We start from the raw sequence: 16,975 nt of genomic DNA, 5'->3' as shown, positions 1-16,975 counted from the left end.
TTCCTATCATACTTTTTTCAATTTTTTTTTTTTTTGAGGCAGCATGATGGAAACATGATTACTAATACAGGGGTATATGATGGGGAGGGGAGGGGGATTGCAAACAGTAAATTTCATGGAAAAGACACACACACACACACACACACACACACACACACATTAACCTACCCAGAGCCCACAGAAAACAGAGGAAACATCTCTTTCTGTGTCTCTCTCTCTCTCGCTCTTGCTCTCTCTCTTTCTCTCTCTCTCTCTCTCTCCGTCTCGCTCTCTCTCTCCCTCTCTCTTTTAGACCATCACTGACAACAGTCCCATGAAGCGCTCGGCCTCGTCCCTGGGCCACAGCAGGTCTGGCCGGGGCCACAGAGAAAAAGGAGGGGCAGACGACTACACCATGGACCGCGTCATACCTGAGGAGGGTAGAGTTTCCAGACATGGACACCGGCGAAAAGAGCGGAGTCACCGGGCCTCCGAGAGGTCGCTCTGCCGCTACACGGAGGCAGACACAGGTTGGAGAGACCACACACACACACACACACACACACACACACACACACACACATAGAGATCACGTTGGCAAGTTGGTTGGTTAGGGTATTACCTAGTATTTGAAGGATCGCTAGTTTGATCTCTGGTATCAACACTATCCCTGACTAAAGGCATCAAACCCCTGTTCATGTCATGACCTGTAAGGACTGGCAACATTAGTTAAAATGTTATTATACAGTCGACATTGCATCAACATTGCAACATTGTATCTGATGCTGTAAACCAGGTCATACACACACAGACAGACAGACAGAGAGACACACACACACATATAGAAAGTAAAACAAAACAAACAACACACTAGAAACACAGCCTCAGCCTCGGCCTTAGAAATTAGGATGTACCAAACGGTTTGCATTCATGTTAGGGACTGCCCAGTGCTTCAGTACAACTGCAGCATTTTGATACTCTTGATTAAGCAAATTTAAAAGGTGTTACAGTCTGATATAGTATTGTAAGCTAAAATTGTAGCATGGCAACAACGCTAAAGTGTTTGTACAACACTAACTCCAATAAACTCTACCATCAGGCCTGGGCACAGACCTGAGTACAACCACCCAGTCAGGTGACCTCACGTCCAAGGACAAGGAGCGTGACAGGGACCGCGGACGATCTAAAGACCGGAAGCACCACCACCATCACCACCACCACCACGGCTCTGTGGACAAGGAGCGCTATGTGCCGGAACGCGGGGGCGAGTACGGCCACAGGCACTCCCGGGACAGGGATCACGACCGGGAGAGGGATCATGACCGGGACAGGGATCATGACCGGGAGAGGGATCATGACCGGGAGCGGGATCATGACCGGGACAGGGATCATGACCGGGAGAGGGATCATGACCGGGAGAGGGAGAGGGAGAGGGACCGGCGCTGGTCGAGATCGCCCAGCGAGGGGCGAGAGTGCATGACACACAGACAGGTGGGCTTCTGGGTGCATGTGTGCATGTGCATGTGTGTCTAGTTTGGAACAACACACCTTGTCCCAATGTGTTCTCAATACCACATGTATTCCTATGAACACATTTTCAAAGTGTTATGTTGAAAGAGCTGTGTTGTTCCTACCAACATAGACAGCTGTGTTGAAAATGTCAAATCCTTTTCAGAGCGTATGTATATGCACATGTATACCAATGTATGGCCTATGCAACTACATACACACATACATGAGAGCATATGCATTATTGCGGGTATAATCCTGCAGATACAAGTAAATGTTTGTTCCATGAAATCATTATTAAGTTATCAAATCACTGTTCCAACACCCAAACAAATATGCATAAAAATGTATATTTGAGTACTTGAGTGCTGTCCCTATCTCCTCCGCCTAAACGTTTTTAGGCTGCCAACTTTCTGTCATATTGTCACCGCATTTCTTTGTATGACTTCCTTTTCCAAACACTTGAAATAACAAATATCAGAGATCAAAAAGCTAAAACATTTTAGGCTACCATCCAAAATTAAGTAAATATGAATTATCTGATGCATTGACCATTTGACCTCTGTGTTTTGAATATTAATAGTATTTCTTGAAAAAGCATTGTGTAGGAAGACAATCATTGTCTTTAGAGGGGAAGAATTGGTTTGAGTTTTCCCATGTCATTTTGCCTTGGTATTATGAAAAATAACTTTTTTGGCCTCCACATTTTGCATAGATTAGACACACACACACACACACACTTAGGCACACAACAGGTTAAAAAATAACACATTTTATGTATCTTCAGTTACCATATTTACCCTGTATCACATTTGTTGCTCCAGAAATCAACCCTTTAACCTTCTTTTCTCCTGTCGTCTTTTTGTTTTCTTTCCTCTGCGTGACATGTTGCTTCTCTATGTATGGCGCTGTTTGGAATCTCATCTTTTTTATCCATATCCTCTGCTCTGCTGCTTTTTGATGTCTTTCATTTCTGCCTTTCTCTCCTCTCCTCCACTCCACTCACATTATGACTGGTGCTTCTATTCTTCTTATTGTTGCTGTGGTTCTTGTTCTTGTCTTTTCTTCTCTCTCATCTCTCTCACTCTCTCTCGCTCTCTCTCTCTCTCTCTCTCTGGCTCTTCCCTCTCTATTTGTTTCATACTCTCTCTTTATCTCTCCCATCCACTACTTTCCTCTATCTGTTCTGTCGTTGAATTTGTGGTTCGTTCTTTTTATTTGCCTTGTTTCACTTTTTGTGTAGGGCAGTAGTTCGGTGAGCGGAAGTCCCGTCCCCTCTACCTCGGGGACCAGTACGCCACGCCGGGGCCGTCGACAGTTGCCCCAGACCCCCGCAACACCCCGGCCCCATGTCACCTACTCCCCTGTGGTCCGTAAGGCCATGCCCACACCACCCGGGGGGCCACAGGGCCGACCCCCAGCCCCGGCCCCCCGCCGCTTTTCCCCTGAGCCCCCCCAAGGCCAGGGGCCTCCCCCTGCTGGCCCCCCGCCACCCCATCACGGCTCGCCCCGCCAGGGCCGTCATCCCCCGCCTCGATGGGGGGACACAGGAGGAGGAGGGGGCTCCATGGAAGGGGACGGCTGCTTCTACAACCAGGACTACCAGGACTACGAGCCGCACCATGAACCGCCTGCCTACGAGCAGAACCCCATGCAGGGCGGAAACCCACACCCACACCCTCACCCCCACCCTCACGCCCTGGCCAACCACCCGTTGCCGCCTCCCCCCCAACCACAGCCCCACAACCCCCATCCCCTACCTCCCCCTCAGCCGCACCCTGCTAACAACCCCCACCCCCATCCGCCAGCCCACCCCCACCCCAGCCGCACCTCACCCAGGACTGCCCGCCACGCGCCCCCTCCTAGCACGGCCCTGACCGGGCCGGGACAGGGCCAGGTGCAGCCTCCTGCCCAGCGTCGCCTGCCCAACGGCTACCGCTCTTCCTCGCCCTCCACACACCTCCACGGACCCCCCCATACCGGGCCTCACAAGGTTCCCCCTCCAGGAGCCCATCCCAGGGGGCCCCGCAAGGGCCTGCACGAACCCTACAGCGAGACCGAGGACGACGACTGGTGCTAGCCTCTGGGGACCGGGGAGGGAGGGAAGGAGGAAAAAGAATTGACAGATGGACAGAGGGATGAAGATGGGAAGCCTTGTGCCAGAGTATTGACTGCCAAGGGAAACCATGATTCTTTACTTTTTTCTCTGTTCAATTTTTTTTTCCTTTCCTCTGCTGCTTGACATGTCCCAGGGATGTTGGGCTAGATGAAGGGAGGGGTGTCGGGATGAAGGGATGGAACAGGAATGCTGAGGCAGGATGGGTCTGTGGAGAAACAAGCTGTGGAGAAACAAGTGGGTAAGAAGGAGTAAACAACCCACCGTGTTCTCCTTGCATTGTTGCAATGTCGGAGCACTGGTCTCCTGTTGCAAGAGGAGACAAACCTCAAACTCTAGTTTTTAAGAATGCAGGCAGGAGGGGTGAGGGACACTATTCTTTGTGTGTCTTAAATCATGCCTCTGGCAACGAGCTACAGCCACTTACCAAGATGTCAAGAGTTGCAACTCGACAAGAGACACTTTACAGTCAGAGACAGAGAAGAACGACCACTTTTTTGCTTCTCAGAACTAACTTCAGTTATGTTAGTTGCAAAAAGAATAAAATCCAACCCTCCCAGCCAGTGGGATATTGATGAGTTTTATCATCTGTGTTTACTCTTAAATAAGGACAATGCTGACAATGGGCCCTCCACCTGTATGTGGTGAGAAGGGTAAGTGGGTGGGAGAGTGGGGGATGTGTGTGTGGGGGAGGGGGTCGACAAGTCCGCCAATCAAACTCTGGAGGAAAATAGGGGTGGATTGGGGAAGTTTACCCCTGTCCCTGGAAAAATACCCCTCCCTCCCAAAAACAAACAATTTAACCAACCTCAACCTATGACCTATGAAAGAGGAAACACAAAAAAGTGGACGGGGGTTTCAGAAACAAAAACAAATGAAACAGTAACTGTTTTCTGCAGTATTTCTTCTTCTACTCCTGCAGCTGCTTCTTCTTCTTCCTCCTCCTCTTCTACTTCTTCAAAACATTGAAGCTTGAATCTTCTGTTGCACCCCACGCAGCTTCGTTTTTTAGACTTGCGGAGTTGTACACCCTGTGGAATCCTGCATGAATGATACAAAAAAATAATAATAATAATAACAATGAGAATCTACTGTATGTGGGGGGAAATGATTCCTTAGTCCTTTCTGTTGTGGTCTGTGGGGTTTCTCTCTCTTTAGTAAAAATGCCTTTCTTTTTCTCTCTCTCTCCCCTCCCTATGACATCCCTCTCTCCGTACCTTCATTTACGCTCAAATCAAGTGAGAGAAGGCTATAGAGAGAATGGATTGAGATATATGCCGAGAAGGGACAAAATGATTGCTTTTTTGCTTGCTTGTCTGTATGTTCTGTGCCAAATGCTTGCCACTGATACAGCTGGGATTGCACAATCAATTTTGAGGAAGTCAATATTTTTTGTAACTGTTTCTAAGGCGATGATCCTAAAATGATATACTGGGAAGCAGGGTAACTGGATAAAGAAACTGGCAACAAATGTTGCTTCATCCTTATTGGTGTATCAGTTTGACAAATCAGTAACGTCTCAAAGTCTTCCAGGGTTTGGGGTTAAAACAGACATCGGAGAGAAAGAGAGATAGAAAGGAGGAGAAAGGAGAGAACCTCTTCATCTTTGTTTTCTTCGTTATTGATGGTGACAGTGGTTCAATAGATAACAATGTACTAGCTTATACTGATGATGATGTCCATGATAATGAGAGAGATTCTCCGTAGATTTGGTCTTTTTTTTTTTTTTTTTTAGTTCTATATGTTCGTTTTATTTTGAGTGGGTTCTTGTGCTCAGCGCATCACTTGTCCAGCTCCGGGGTGGAGCTCTGTCCCACAGTTGCATTGTGGGAGAATGAGTTTGCAGGCGATGAACATGGGTCAGACATTGCCCAAAGCAGCCAATAAGTTCTTCTTCCCTTACACTCATTCTCAAGGCTCAAGACCATAGTATTTGGACAGTGAGTAAAATGGATTCAGAACCCTTTTAAAAATGCATCACATGTAGCGCCCTATAGGTTTCTGTATTAAATTTTGGATGAGTACCAGGCTATTGTGATTTGTGGTTGAAGTACGGGGGTAGGGATTGGGTTCACTCCACTACAGATTCCAAGACAGAGCTCCACCACCACTTGCGACCTTTAGGTGGCACTGTATGCAATACACTGCAACATGTCCTTCTGTTTTTTGTACCTCTCCCTTTCTTTCACCTTAATTCTGATTCAGAGTTGTTGTTTTGTTTTTTTTCTTCATATCAGCGCACTGGGAGTAAGGTTTAGCTAGTTCTCTCACTGGTAGAGCACCTCATCTGTGTTCACCACATGTAAACGCAGCCAATCGAAGCGCACAGGATCGTGTACCGTGCAGCCAGTCAGCCTGGACGGGTTGAAGAAAGGACGGCTGGGTATTGGCTGGGTCCCGCCAAACTCCTGTGTCCTGTGTGTGTCGCTCCTATATATCTTTATTTCTTTCTGTGTGTTTCTCTGTGTGCCTCAAACTAACACTCGCCACTAACGCACACCACTGTCCACTCTGTCAGCCCCTACCCCCCATTTAAATGCCAGGACATTGTGAATTCCAGTTCAGTTTATTATTATTATCATTATTATTATTATTATTATTATTATTCACCACATCCAGTATTGGAGATTAATTTAATTTTGATTTGCGTTATCTGCATTTTACCTGGAGGCCTATCACATTTTGACCAGAGAATGCACCGAGAAAAAAAAACTGCCTATTAGTGTCTTTCCAACCTCAGTGGAATGTCATAGACAAGTATTTTTTCACATTACAACACTTCAAATCAGAAAGGCACACTAGGTATGTAGCTCCTGGCTGTGGTGTGTGTGTGTGTGTGTGTGTGTGTGTGCATGTGTGCGTGGGCGAGTGTGTTTCTGATAAATCTTGGTGTTTCTTTTTTGCTTGCTTTCCTTTCTATCCCTTGTCTCCAGGAATATTTCAGTCACATCATCGTAAGGATCTCTGACTCTGAGTGTGTGTGTGTGTGTGTGTGTGTGTGTGTGTGTGTGATGTCATTACTCCCCTGAATGGAACATGCAAAGCCCCTAACATTCACCATCCATCTTCGTGTCTATGCTGACCAGTGAAATCCACTAACACGCTAATTAACCACACAATGTCTTCAAAAAGCAATGTACAAGCCGCTACTGAAAAAAACAGAAACTAAAAGTTTTTTAAGTACAAAAGACTAAAAAAAGGAAAAATATCTAGTTCCAGAAATGCATGTGCTATGTGCATGCCACACCGTGGGTGAACAGTCATCTTCAGGACATAAAAGAAAAGCAGAATATTGAATTCAGAGGAATAAAAAAAGATATATAAATAGATAGATGTTTTTAAAAAGCGACATGTTTCCTTTTTTCCTTCTATTTTTGAGAACAAAAAAGGTTGAAAAATTTACAAAAAAAAAAAAAAGTTTAAAGAGTGAAAACAAAAAAGAGACTTTGGTGAGAGTCAAAGTCTTGTTTGTTTCTTTCTGTTGCCAGCGGTTTACTGGGGTTGAGGCACAACACAACAATGTTCAGGACACCACAAAAAAAGAACTCCTGTTTTTTAAAGGAAAAAAAATATATATATAGAAAAGAAAGTACAGTTCAGAAGATGATGGTGTATTCTCCCTTCTACTTTTTGTGGGGGTGGGGTGGGCGGGGCGGGGCAGGAGCTAGCCAAATCTGATGATGTACTCATTAACTGGCTTTGGAACCTTTGATCTCTCACTCACTCCCTCTTTTCTCTCTCTCTTACTCTGTCTCTCTCACACTCTTATCTGTCACACTCTCAACCTATCTCACCGCTATTTCTACCAGTGCATTTTGTAATTCCAAACAGAATTCTTCCTAAGGAATAAAAACCAGAGAGAATGCACACCGGGCCGCCTTGAGATCTGGTCATTTCTTGTCCGTGTTTCTCTTGTCTTTCTTGTTCACAGCGAGGATGTGTTGCGGGCCTGTATGCATTAAATGCCGAGTACTGATCCGAGGTCAGAAGACTGGGTCGTGTTCTGCCGAAGTAAACAGCTCAGTGGGCTGATGTGGTCTAAAAGGCATTGGTTGCTTCAAGTGAGCTCATTGTGCATCATACTTTCCTTCTTTTGTTTGAATAGCAACGGGTTTGAAAAATTATTCTGGTCCCATGAATAACACATGTCCACCATGTGATACTGACAGGTTTTTTAGGTCATTTCTTTTGTAGTTTGTCCTACTGTCCGACTGTGACACGGCCTTGTGAACGTCACTTTGTACCTGCAAACAGACCTCTGATCAGCAAGAATTATCTAAGACACTTTTTGCATATAGGCCCTAAGCCATGATTGTGTCAGCGTTCATTGAGAGTGAGTTTGTGTGTGTGTGTGTGTGTGTGTGTGTGTGTGTGTGTGGAGAGAGAGAGAGAACGGGAGAGTGTGAGTAACTGGAATAGACGGAGCCCACAGTTGTTTTACTTCTGTGTGAGGGCGAAGGAGTGTGTGCAACGTGTACGATGTGTGTATTTTCGCAGGCATGTGCGGACGGTTCCGGCCACTCCTCCCGGCCCTGTGTACACAGAGAGGCTGCTCTGGTTTCAGCCGGAAGAATTAGCAGCACAATCGATGGGCCTCATGCCCATACACAGACAACCCCCCCTCCCTTCCCACCACATTCCTTCCTCTTCCTTCCTGGGACACCCCCCTTCCCCCATCCCACACACAGACACACACACAACCCCCTCTTGTCCGCATTGACCCCCCTCCATAAGTAGTATTTACTCTTTGCCTGCTCCTAGACTCTCCCTATTGCACCCCTCACCACACAACTTTTTCAGTAACAATTTACTGAAGGCATATGTGCACTATAAATTCTGTTGACAGTGTGCAAACCAGAGCCTAGTTTGACAATTGTAAATTAGTGCGAAGATAATCTGTATCTATTGGATTACAAGGTAGGTGACATGTCTAAAAAGTTACTCAAGGAAAAATATGAGTTTCTCAATTAAAAGTGCTCACATCCACAAAAAACAATACAAAAAGAAAATTACAATTATGTACCCAGTCCCACACACATACAACTGATGACCCAGTTCAGCATGGTCCTCGCACATAGTTAGATGGGTCAAGACATGGTTTTGGGATGACCCCTTTTCAAGCAAACCAACAAAGCTAGCATCAATTATTGGTGGTACAGTCCAGAATGACCTTGTTTTACTGTAAATGACAAAAAAAAACAATACAGTAGTATTGTTTTACAATACAGTATAGCCTACTACTCTTTTACTACTGTTGTCTAGAATTTAAATTCACTGCAATTAAATGAGTAATTACATATTTGTTCTGGTAAACCTTCCACTCCTTCACTTCATTTTCTAAAAGAATGTATTGCCAAGCTGGTCAATACAAACACAATACGACATGCCTGCACTTTATTGACTGTCATTCATCTGCTCCACCTTACATTTAATGGAGTTTTTGTTCTAACCTGTGCCCCCATCTGATTGCTGGAGCTGAACAAATGGCTGTTGTCATTACAGTAGCCAGGACACAGTAACAGTTCCTCTAAGAGCTGGGGGAGCTCATTGTTCCCTGTGCATGTGAAATGGCTTTATGGCCTTCTTCTCATTTCTTTAGACTGCAATCTCCTGAAGTGTCACCTCTTTTGTTCTGCAAATGAGTGTGGGGGATGTGGGCAAAGGAAGCAAACTTGTAATTCTTCACACCCAGACCAGTTTCCTGTCGTCCCCAAACACACACACCCACACACATTTCCACACCAATTTTCTTACACTAAAAGCAAATTCCTCATTCACATAGGCCTACAGCAGTGACTTTATTTAGTCAGGGACAAGGTAATCCACCTCCAGCCCCCTTTACATTCAAATGATTCTATCTCTCTCTCACACACATGCTGTGATGATTAACAACACGCCACACCAGAGGCACTTTTAGTACAAAAATGTTTAATAAATATTGAGGTAGTGAGTTATCATCGCGGAAATATGACACGTATTTCAATTAATTAACACAAATTTGCCATACAGGTTGCATTGTGGTCCACATAGCCTTCATAACACTCATAAAGATGTTACACTGGATGAATAGGCCAACAACCTGTTCATAACCTGCCTATATTAAACAAACGCAGGCTTTGCTCGTACAAATAGTCATTTGGTCGAACCAGAGCAAGTCCAAACTAGCATCATCCCCTTTATTGGAAAAGCCGCCGGTTTAGACGAATATGCCTAGTTCCGCTTTAGGCAGAGTCTCTTAGGGCCAATAATTAGGCCAAAAGTCACTGGAAATGTTTCGCACCAACCAGGCTGCCTCCAGGATTCCTTTAACCTCCCCGGCTGGCCGGTTCAGAGCCATGTTAGGGGTACTTTTCCCCGGGGCTGGCCGTGGTCTTTGTCTTGGCTGTTCATCCAAGAGGCCATCGGTAACGCTGCGGCGCATTCAGACTCCCTTCATTAGGCCTGCGTCCAAAAAGTTCACCTTTAATCTGACACGGTCCTGTTGTTTCAAAACGCTGCTATGGCTCTCGGTATGGGCACCGGGCTGGGGTGTGCTCCCAGCTCACTGCCACAGTTCACATAGTCCGTCAAAACAGAAGTCAAGCCGAGCAGCTGAAGGCCTTTCCCCTGTTCAAGTTTTGCCTTCTTACAAGGCAGAAAGTCCGGCTCTGCGGCCACCTTGCCCCGTCTTTTCCTCGCGTGTCGTTCCAGGCCAGACGGGCACCGGTTCTCCTTGTCTTCTCCGCCGGTAGGTGTGCCTGGGTCGCAGCGCTCCGCCGAGGTCCCGACATCCTCCCGGGCTAAAGTCCGAGAGTGTGGGGTGACGGGCGAGGGGGACGCCTCGTCCTCCACACGAGCTCCGGCCGTGTCTGTGGTCGTCTCTCTCGGGAACTGCTGCTGCACACCCTCCGCGGAGACGCTCTCCACCGTCGCCTGGGCCGCATGGTAGATGTCCCGGGCGGATTTCATCACCAGAGTGAGCAGGAGGCTCCGGTGGAGACGGAGACCCCCTCGCTGGGTGCGGGAGCTGTACAGTTTCCCCAAAGCTACGACCATAATCCTTTTGGCCTTAGTACTGACCTCCATCACAACTTCTTTTGTTATTATTTGTCCAGGGCAACCAATCAAGGTTTAAGTGATGACTGAAGGTTTTAGTTTGTGAGGTTGTCTCTTTGACTTTACACTCAGACAGATACGAGCCAGACTGTGCGCTGAGTAACTACTTATCACCTCGTTGACGTCACTCACTCTCCGTCATGCGAAAGAGTCCCGCCCATCGGGCTCACCCAGCCTGCTATTTCAAACAGCCCCACAACAACTGGTTGGACAGCTGTGTCTCTATTTGGACCAGTGCTTACAGCAGGTGAATTATGTCAAAATTAATGATATGCTAACTATCTGCTTATCCAAATACAAACTCACTGAGCAGATAGAACTATCTGACCCAGAGGGTAGTAAATGGTTTCTTATCCATCTAGCATCTAGACTTAGTGGCATCCATTCAATTAATTGACTTTAAAGTTAAAGACTATGTGAGAGACATTTTATGAGTGGTTACACTGGTTAAATGTGGGATTCTGAATTTACCTCAGAGACAAAATCTTCATTCATTTATTAATTCATTCATCCATCCAATCATTTTCTGTACACGCCTAAGACTTTTCAGGGTCATGGGTCCACTACAGGGCTATTAAAATCTTATTTTCATACTATTTCTCAGATGACTATTAACCATCCATTGAGCTATAAATGACTACCGGTCAGGGATTAACTACCACACAAATGAATCCCTAATTAATCACACGTTAGTTAAATCTGCACTATGCACCTTCACACTCTGGTGGTCCCAAGTGGCAATCGGAGATAACTAGGCTATTTGGATTTTGGAAAGTTTGACAGACTTCAGAGAGTCAGAGAGACTACAGAGTGGAGATGGTGATGGTGAGAAGGTTTTTGCAGCAGGTTCAACTGTCATTGGTGAGTCCAGCTTTCTCTCAACAGAGCGCTCGCTTTACTGCTAGAGAAGGTTTTGCGTTTCACCCTTAAGTTTTGATTGATCACTTCCAGCAAGATTTCCCACACCAAGTGGCCACACCAAGACCTGGAATTAATTTGGGGGATAGGATGCTTCTCAATTTTGCAGCCCCAAATTGTTATTAGCCTATAGGCTGATAAGATGAGTGCACTTTTACATAAAAATCTTGCCTAGTGTGGTTTTAAAAGAAACCTGTCACTTCCCTGCCTCTGTCAAAAACCTAATGTCAGAGAATCAGACTGAATCAGCTCTGTCACATATCACAATAATTTGTTTTGCTTGCAAACAAAATCAGCTTTGTTGCAAATTTGGAAAACCCGGACACTGAGCTCAGCTAAATCAGTTTAAATTAGCTTTGATGTAGTTCGATGTAGTTCAACTGTAACTAATGTTACTACTGTAGCTATCGGGCAAGCTATCGACCTGACTATAGTTGAAGCAAAAATACATTTAAAATATTTCAGAATATGTTTAGAGATATGTTTCAAAATGTACAAAAACTGGCCAAAAATGTAGCTATTTGCACATGTGGGTGACATTCAAAATATATTTTAAACATTTGAAATTTGACACATTTTCACACTCAAAATACATATATTTTCAATGAATATTAGCTATGTGCATGCTATGTACAAATACTTTTTTGACCAACTCTTTTGAAGTTTGAAACGTATATCGAAACAATTTTGTGAATTGTATGGTGAGGTAATTCACATGTTGTGTCTTATGCTGGAGGGATTTAAGTCCTCAGTGGGAGAGAAGGGAACCTTACAGCACTGTTTGCAGTGCTCTCTTTGATGAAGTGAGCACTGCAAACATGCATTTATTATGTCTTTTTTATTGTTGTTATTATTTGTAACCAGTGACAACACATTTCCATTGCTACATATCACTCTCACATTGGGGCAAATGTGCAAAGAGGACAGGACAGTTTCATTTTTGTACTTATTATGTAATGTGGTTTAAATCTTTGTTGTTACAAGTTTTCATAAACCAAACCTGTTTTCACTCCTGCCTGAAGAACCGACGCAGGTAAGGGAAAAGACAGACTGATCTTTGCAAGACATATGTGGAAATTGCAGTCTTCCAAGGTGAATTTCTCATTTCTCATTTTACTCTTCACTACTGGCCTAAGCAACAATCTCTGAAAACTGGGTCCTCCAGTCCCGCCCTTCCCCCCAACGTGTTGCTTCCTTCTGAAGGAAGAAGAGAAGGGGGGTGAGGGTTGACAACAGATGACCATATTAAGCACATCCTGCTCCTGTGGCGCGCGCAGAGGAAAACCCATGACGCGCGTGGGAGCCCTCGTTTCCTGTAACCATATAAAGTAATAACGATTGCGTCAGGGCTCGCGCTTCCCTCAGCCCATGTTTGGGCAATAAATCGCGTTCCTCTGGGCTGTATGGAATGTGTCCTGCTGGGTGCACGAGGCGAGCGGTTATTAGTGCATAGTCAGTACATATTAGTTTACTTCACTTTGATAAATTAATATGAGATAGTGCAAGGACGTCACGAGGTATCTCCTTCTCTTCACCATTAGCCGGAAGGTGCTTGGTTCCACATTTTCACTTAGAGCGAGAGAGAGAGAGAATAATTCGAGAGAGATGTGTGACTGGCAGTTGATAGTTCCTGGGTGTGGTTTCCCTTAAATAGCCTCCAGTTAAACCACAGGCAGCTCTGTAGCCTACATAACACTCACCACAACTCTCACCTATTTTTTTTCATGACAGCATTTTCAACATGACATTTTACTACAGTCATCATAGCTGTTGTTCTGTTTACAAACAACACTGATGCCACAGGTTGTGCAGCTACTAAGATGGACATGATGGAGAGCAAAACACGTCCTCCCACCTCTTGCATGCTGGAATGTCTTTCAGGTGGAGACCTCACAACCTGTTTTGTGCTGTTTGCATGATATGGCTGATAGTCATGGTTGATAGTTTCTGCATTCTGATTCTGTGTGTAGAAGGGTATGGCAGGTTTTCAATATATAACAAAGTTATGGTTATGCATTGTATAAACTAAAAATATCAAGTGAATGTGTGGCTGTTAGCACATCATTTCACCTTCAGAAAAGCAGCAATTGAAGTTGTGTTGCAATTTTCAGTCATCTTCAGTTGCTAACTTTTTTTTCTCTCATACCAAGGCTCCATTATTTTAGCCCGCTCAACATCCTGCCTGAAACATACACAACCAGCCATTGGAAGTCATGTGTAGCCGATTGGATTCCTGAAAATTGTCTCACACAAAACCCATGCAACCATGCAAAGCTAACATGCGAGGCCTAGCTGATCTGTTGAAGTCCAGAGTTAAAGGTGGTGTAGAAAGAATGTGGGACAATGTCTTTATCGTCTCCACCTTGTCTTTCCCTCTGCACAGACATCCAGAATAACAAAAGATCTGCTGCCTTGTTGGTTAGAAGGAGGCTCATTTCTGTGGCATCAGAGTAAATGCAAAGTGGATATTCAGTGAGTGGTATATTTTGCCTTGAGGCATCAAAGTGTATTACGATTCCTGTCCTCCTCCTCAGCTGGGCAAATTCACGCCCCAACACGTCAGTCATCTTTATGAGCCGTCTGATGAACTGTGGGGTAATCATGCACCGTGTGCATGCAGAAAACATAGAAAACTGGCTAGCATCCTACCTGACTAGCAGTATAGAGGCCGGCACGTGGTACAGGCAATACCAGACACTGTGATTGTGATTGAGCACATCAGGGTATCACTAGTACTAAATGACTTGCCTGTTTGTTTCAACAGAGCCAGGCTGACTCACTCAGTACCCAACTGGGGCTATATTTTATAAACCTAAAGACTTACCACTTAAACAACACAAGGACAAAAAAGCTTCAGATAGACAATATGAAACATTAATATTAATTTGTAAAAACACTACTTAACCCGCCTGGCGGTCAAGACCCTCTCCTGAGGGGACCTGCAGCAGGCTGAAGAATTTTAGGCAAGACAGACTGCACCCAGACCTCCTGATGTGGCCTCAGCCTGTGTCTCCACAGGTACAGCCTTTGTCTGGATATTCTGCTCATCTGGTGGCACATCTGTCCTTAGTGTCTCTGGCACTGCAGATGGTGTGTTCTAACTGCTTTTATCACTATGGACTGTTGAGTATCAACCCTATAAACCCTGTGCTCACATGAATACTACTGTGACGGGCAATCATGATGTTTGGCAGCTGTTGATACTTTTGCAGATTATCCTCCACAGACAGAGAACGGTTATGATTAAACTGCTCAAAAAAAAATAAAAAAATAAATAAAGAAATGTAAAAGATGATACTGGCACCAAAATGACAACAGCAATCCTTGGCCAACACTATGGCAATGGTGAGGATTTCCTGATTAGGAAAGGGGAAATGTCTCTGTCCACGTAAACCCCGCTACAAAGATCTGTTAGTTTCAGCAGCTCTTTCTAGGAATGGGCCAAAAATAGCCATAGCTACCTGTACATGAGAGTCTCAAGGTAATAGATGGCTGAAGGGTGTCCCCCTGTGGTCGAGTTATGCAACTGACACAAAACCGTGGGGACTGGAGCTCAGGGAGAACTATGTGCACTTGAGAGGAAGCAACGCACTTAGCTGGGGACTCACACTAGGCTTGAGCCCTGACCCAAGGCCTGATATAGATGACTCCACCTTAGTGTTGTATGACAATGACCAAATCCTAAATAATAAGCCTAGCTGTGTGACAGTCAGCTTTATCTACAGATAAGAGCACAGTATTACTTGTGGGTGTTTCCTCGTGAATAATCACAGTAGGCTTGTTCATTTGTAGCTTACTGATAACCTTGTAGTGTTGTAGTCCTACTGTTGCTATAGGAAACGAAACATGTAGCTGTCAGTTGAGGGGGCAATCATCTCTGACATACTACATATGTAGTATGTGAGGCCTCAGACAGAACTGCTCTGCTACAGCAGCATGATGTGTGTCCCTGATAATGTTTAACACCACACAATTAGAAAGTTAAGTCAGGGTGCAATGGGTGCTCTTTCTGTGTGTGTGTGTGTGTGTGTGTGTGTGTGTGTGTGTGTGTGTGTGTGTGTGTGTGTGGGCAGCAGCAGGGGCACACATGCTCCAGAGGCAGTGGCCTTCACCACCATGCGACTATCTCAGAAAGGCACAGAAGAATATGATTTATATGTCAATATGATTTAATTCCTACTAATATAGATTTTCCAGAATTATTAAGGTAAACTGCATGTAATAAGTATTTCAAATGGTCAATATTATGGCTATATTGGGCATATATATATATATTTTTTTATAAATATTGCAATATGATAGGCCTATATTCAGACACAGCTATTTTTACCAAATTTCTTTTGATGGTTGGGGGGAAAAAAATGTCAAAGCATCAGGTGTAATAATTTTAATGGTTAGTTGAATATGAGTTGAAAACCCCAATGTGTAGTACATAATTTCACCTTCGGCAAAAAAGTATATGATGAAGTAGATGTGCTGCTCTTTTCAGTCATCTTCAGTTGCTAACTTGAAATTTTTGTTTAGGAACATCTTGCATACTTATCTTGGCTTATCTGCTCAGTGTCCTGCCTGAAAAATAGAGAACCAGCCATTAGAAGTTGTGAGCAGCTGATTGGATTCCTGAAAATTGTCTCACACAAAACCTATAGGCCTACCATGCAAAGCTAACATGCGAGGCCTAGCTGATCTGTGGAAGTCCAGAGTTAAAGGTGGTGTAGAAAGAATGTGGGACAATGTCTTTCCCTCTGCACAGACATCCAGAATAACAAAAGATCTGCTGCCTTGGTGGTTAGAGAGATGCTCATTTCGTTTGAATATGATAGCCCCTGATGACCATGTACCACAAATTAGTGGAATCATTAGTGGAAGTCTGCTATTTCCTGCCATTTTGATAGTTTTGCAGAACAGGGACTTCTCTACAGTGGCGCCCCCAGAAATTTTTCATACGGGTGGCCAAATGGAGCCCCTGAAAATCTTGGGGTGGCACACCAAAACCAAAAGCCATAACTGAATTTCAGGAATTCTATTATGCTGTTGTAGTGTATAGGCTAGTTGAAAACTGTGTCGACTATGTCGGAATCGTGTACTGATATACTTATTTTACAGTTAATGTTACTAATTATCTGATGTGCATAGACTAATACTATGCACATCAGTGCATAGTATTAGTATAATAATTAGCACTACATACGGTTTGTCGCCAGCAGACCACCACTGTGAGGATACCACAACATTGAGCATTTAGTGCATCATGATAAAGGGCTATATTTGAAAAGGCGATATAATCTATATCATTACAGATGAAATCAGTCAGGGATTGCCATTGCCATTTTTAGCACTTTAATTTGGTAATAAAAT

At 44.5% G+C, this 16,975-nt stretch overlaps 2 protein-coding genes across 2 annotated transcripts in view; one reads left to right on the top strand and one right to left on the bottom strand.

Annotated features, from left to right (window-relative positions):
- Window positions 1-3,568, top strand: part of LOC139639676 (voltage-dependent P/Q-type calcium channel subunit alpha-1A-like) — a gene marked incomplete at its 5' end in the record, with an annotated part of 24,059 nt that extends 20,491 nt beyond the window's left edge. Inside the window, 4 exons of the mRNA XM_071513820.1 lie at window positions 293-509; window positions 1,079-1,290; window positions 1,393-1,470; window positions 2,732-3,568. Coding sequence (XP_071369921.1) covers window positions 293-509; window positions 1,079-1,290; window positions 1,393-1,470; window positions 2,732-3,568 — 1,344 coding nt within the window. The remainder of the gene's footprint in view (window positions 1-292; window positions 510-1,078; window positions 1,291-1,392; window positions 1,471-2,731) is intronic.
- A 5,944-nt stretch (window positions 3,569-9,512) lies between these two features.
- On the bottom strand, window positions 9,513-10,773 carry ier2a (immediate early response 2a). The gene has a single exon (XM_071513819.1). The coding sequence runs from the start codon at window positions 10,667-10,669 to the stop codon at window positions 10,091-10,093; it is 579 nt and encodes a 192-aa protein (XP_071369920.1). The 5' UTR covers window positions 10,670-10,773; the 3' UTR covers window positions 9,513-10,090.
- Window positions 10,774-16,975: the final 6,202 nt, after the last annotated feature.

The sequence above is a fragment of the Centroberyx affinis genome, unplaced genomic scaffold (assembly GCF_046629955.1).
Source record: "Centroberyx affinis isolate AG114_WGS23_722 - 3 ecotype Tasmania unplaced genomic scaffold, CSIRO-AGI_Caff_v1 ptg007549l_1, whole genome shotgun sequence".
NCBI lineage: Eukaryota > Metazoa > Chordata > Actinopteri > Beryciformes > Berycidae > Centroberyx > Centroberyx affinis.
Note: the sequence above shows the minus strand (reverse complement) of the source record. Positions and strands in the feature narration are given on the sequence as shown.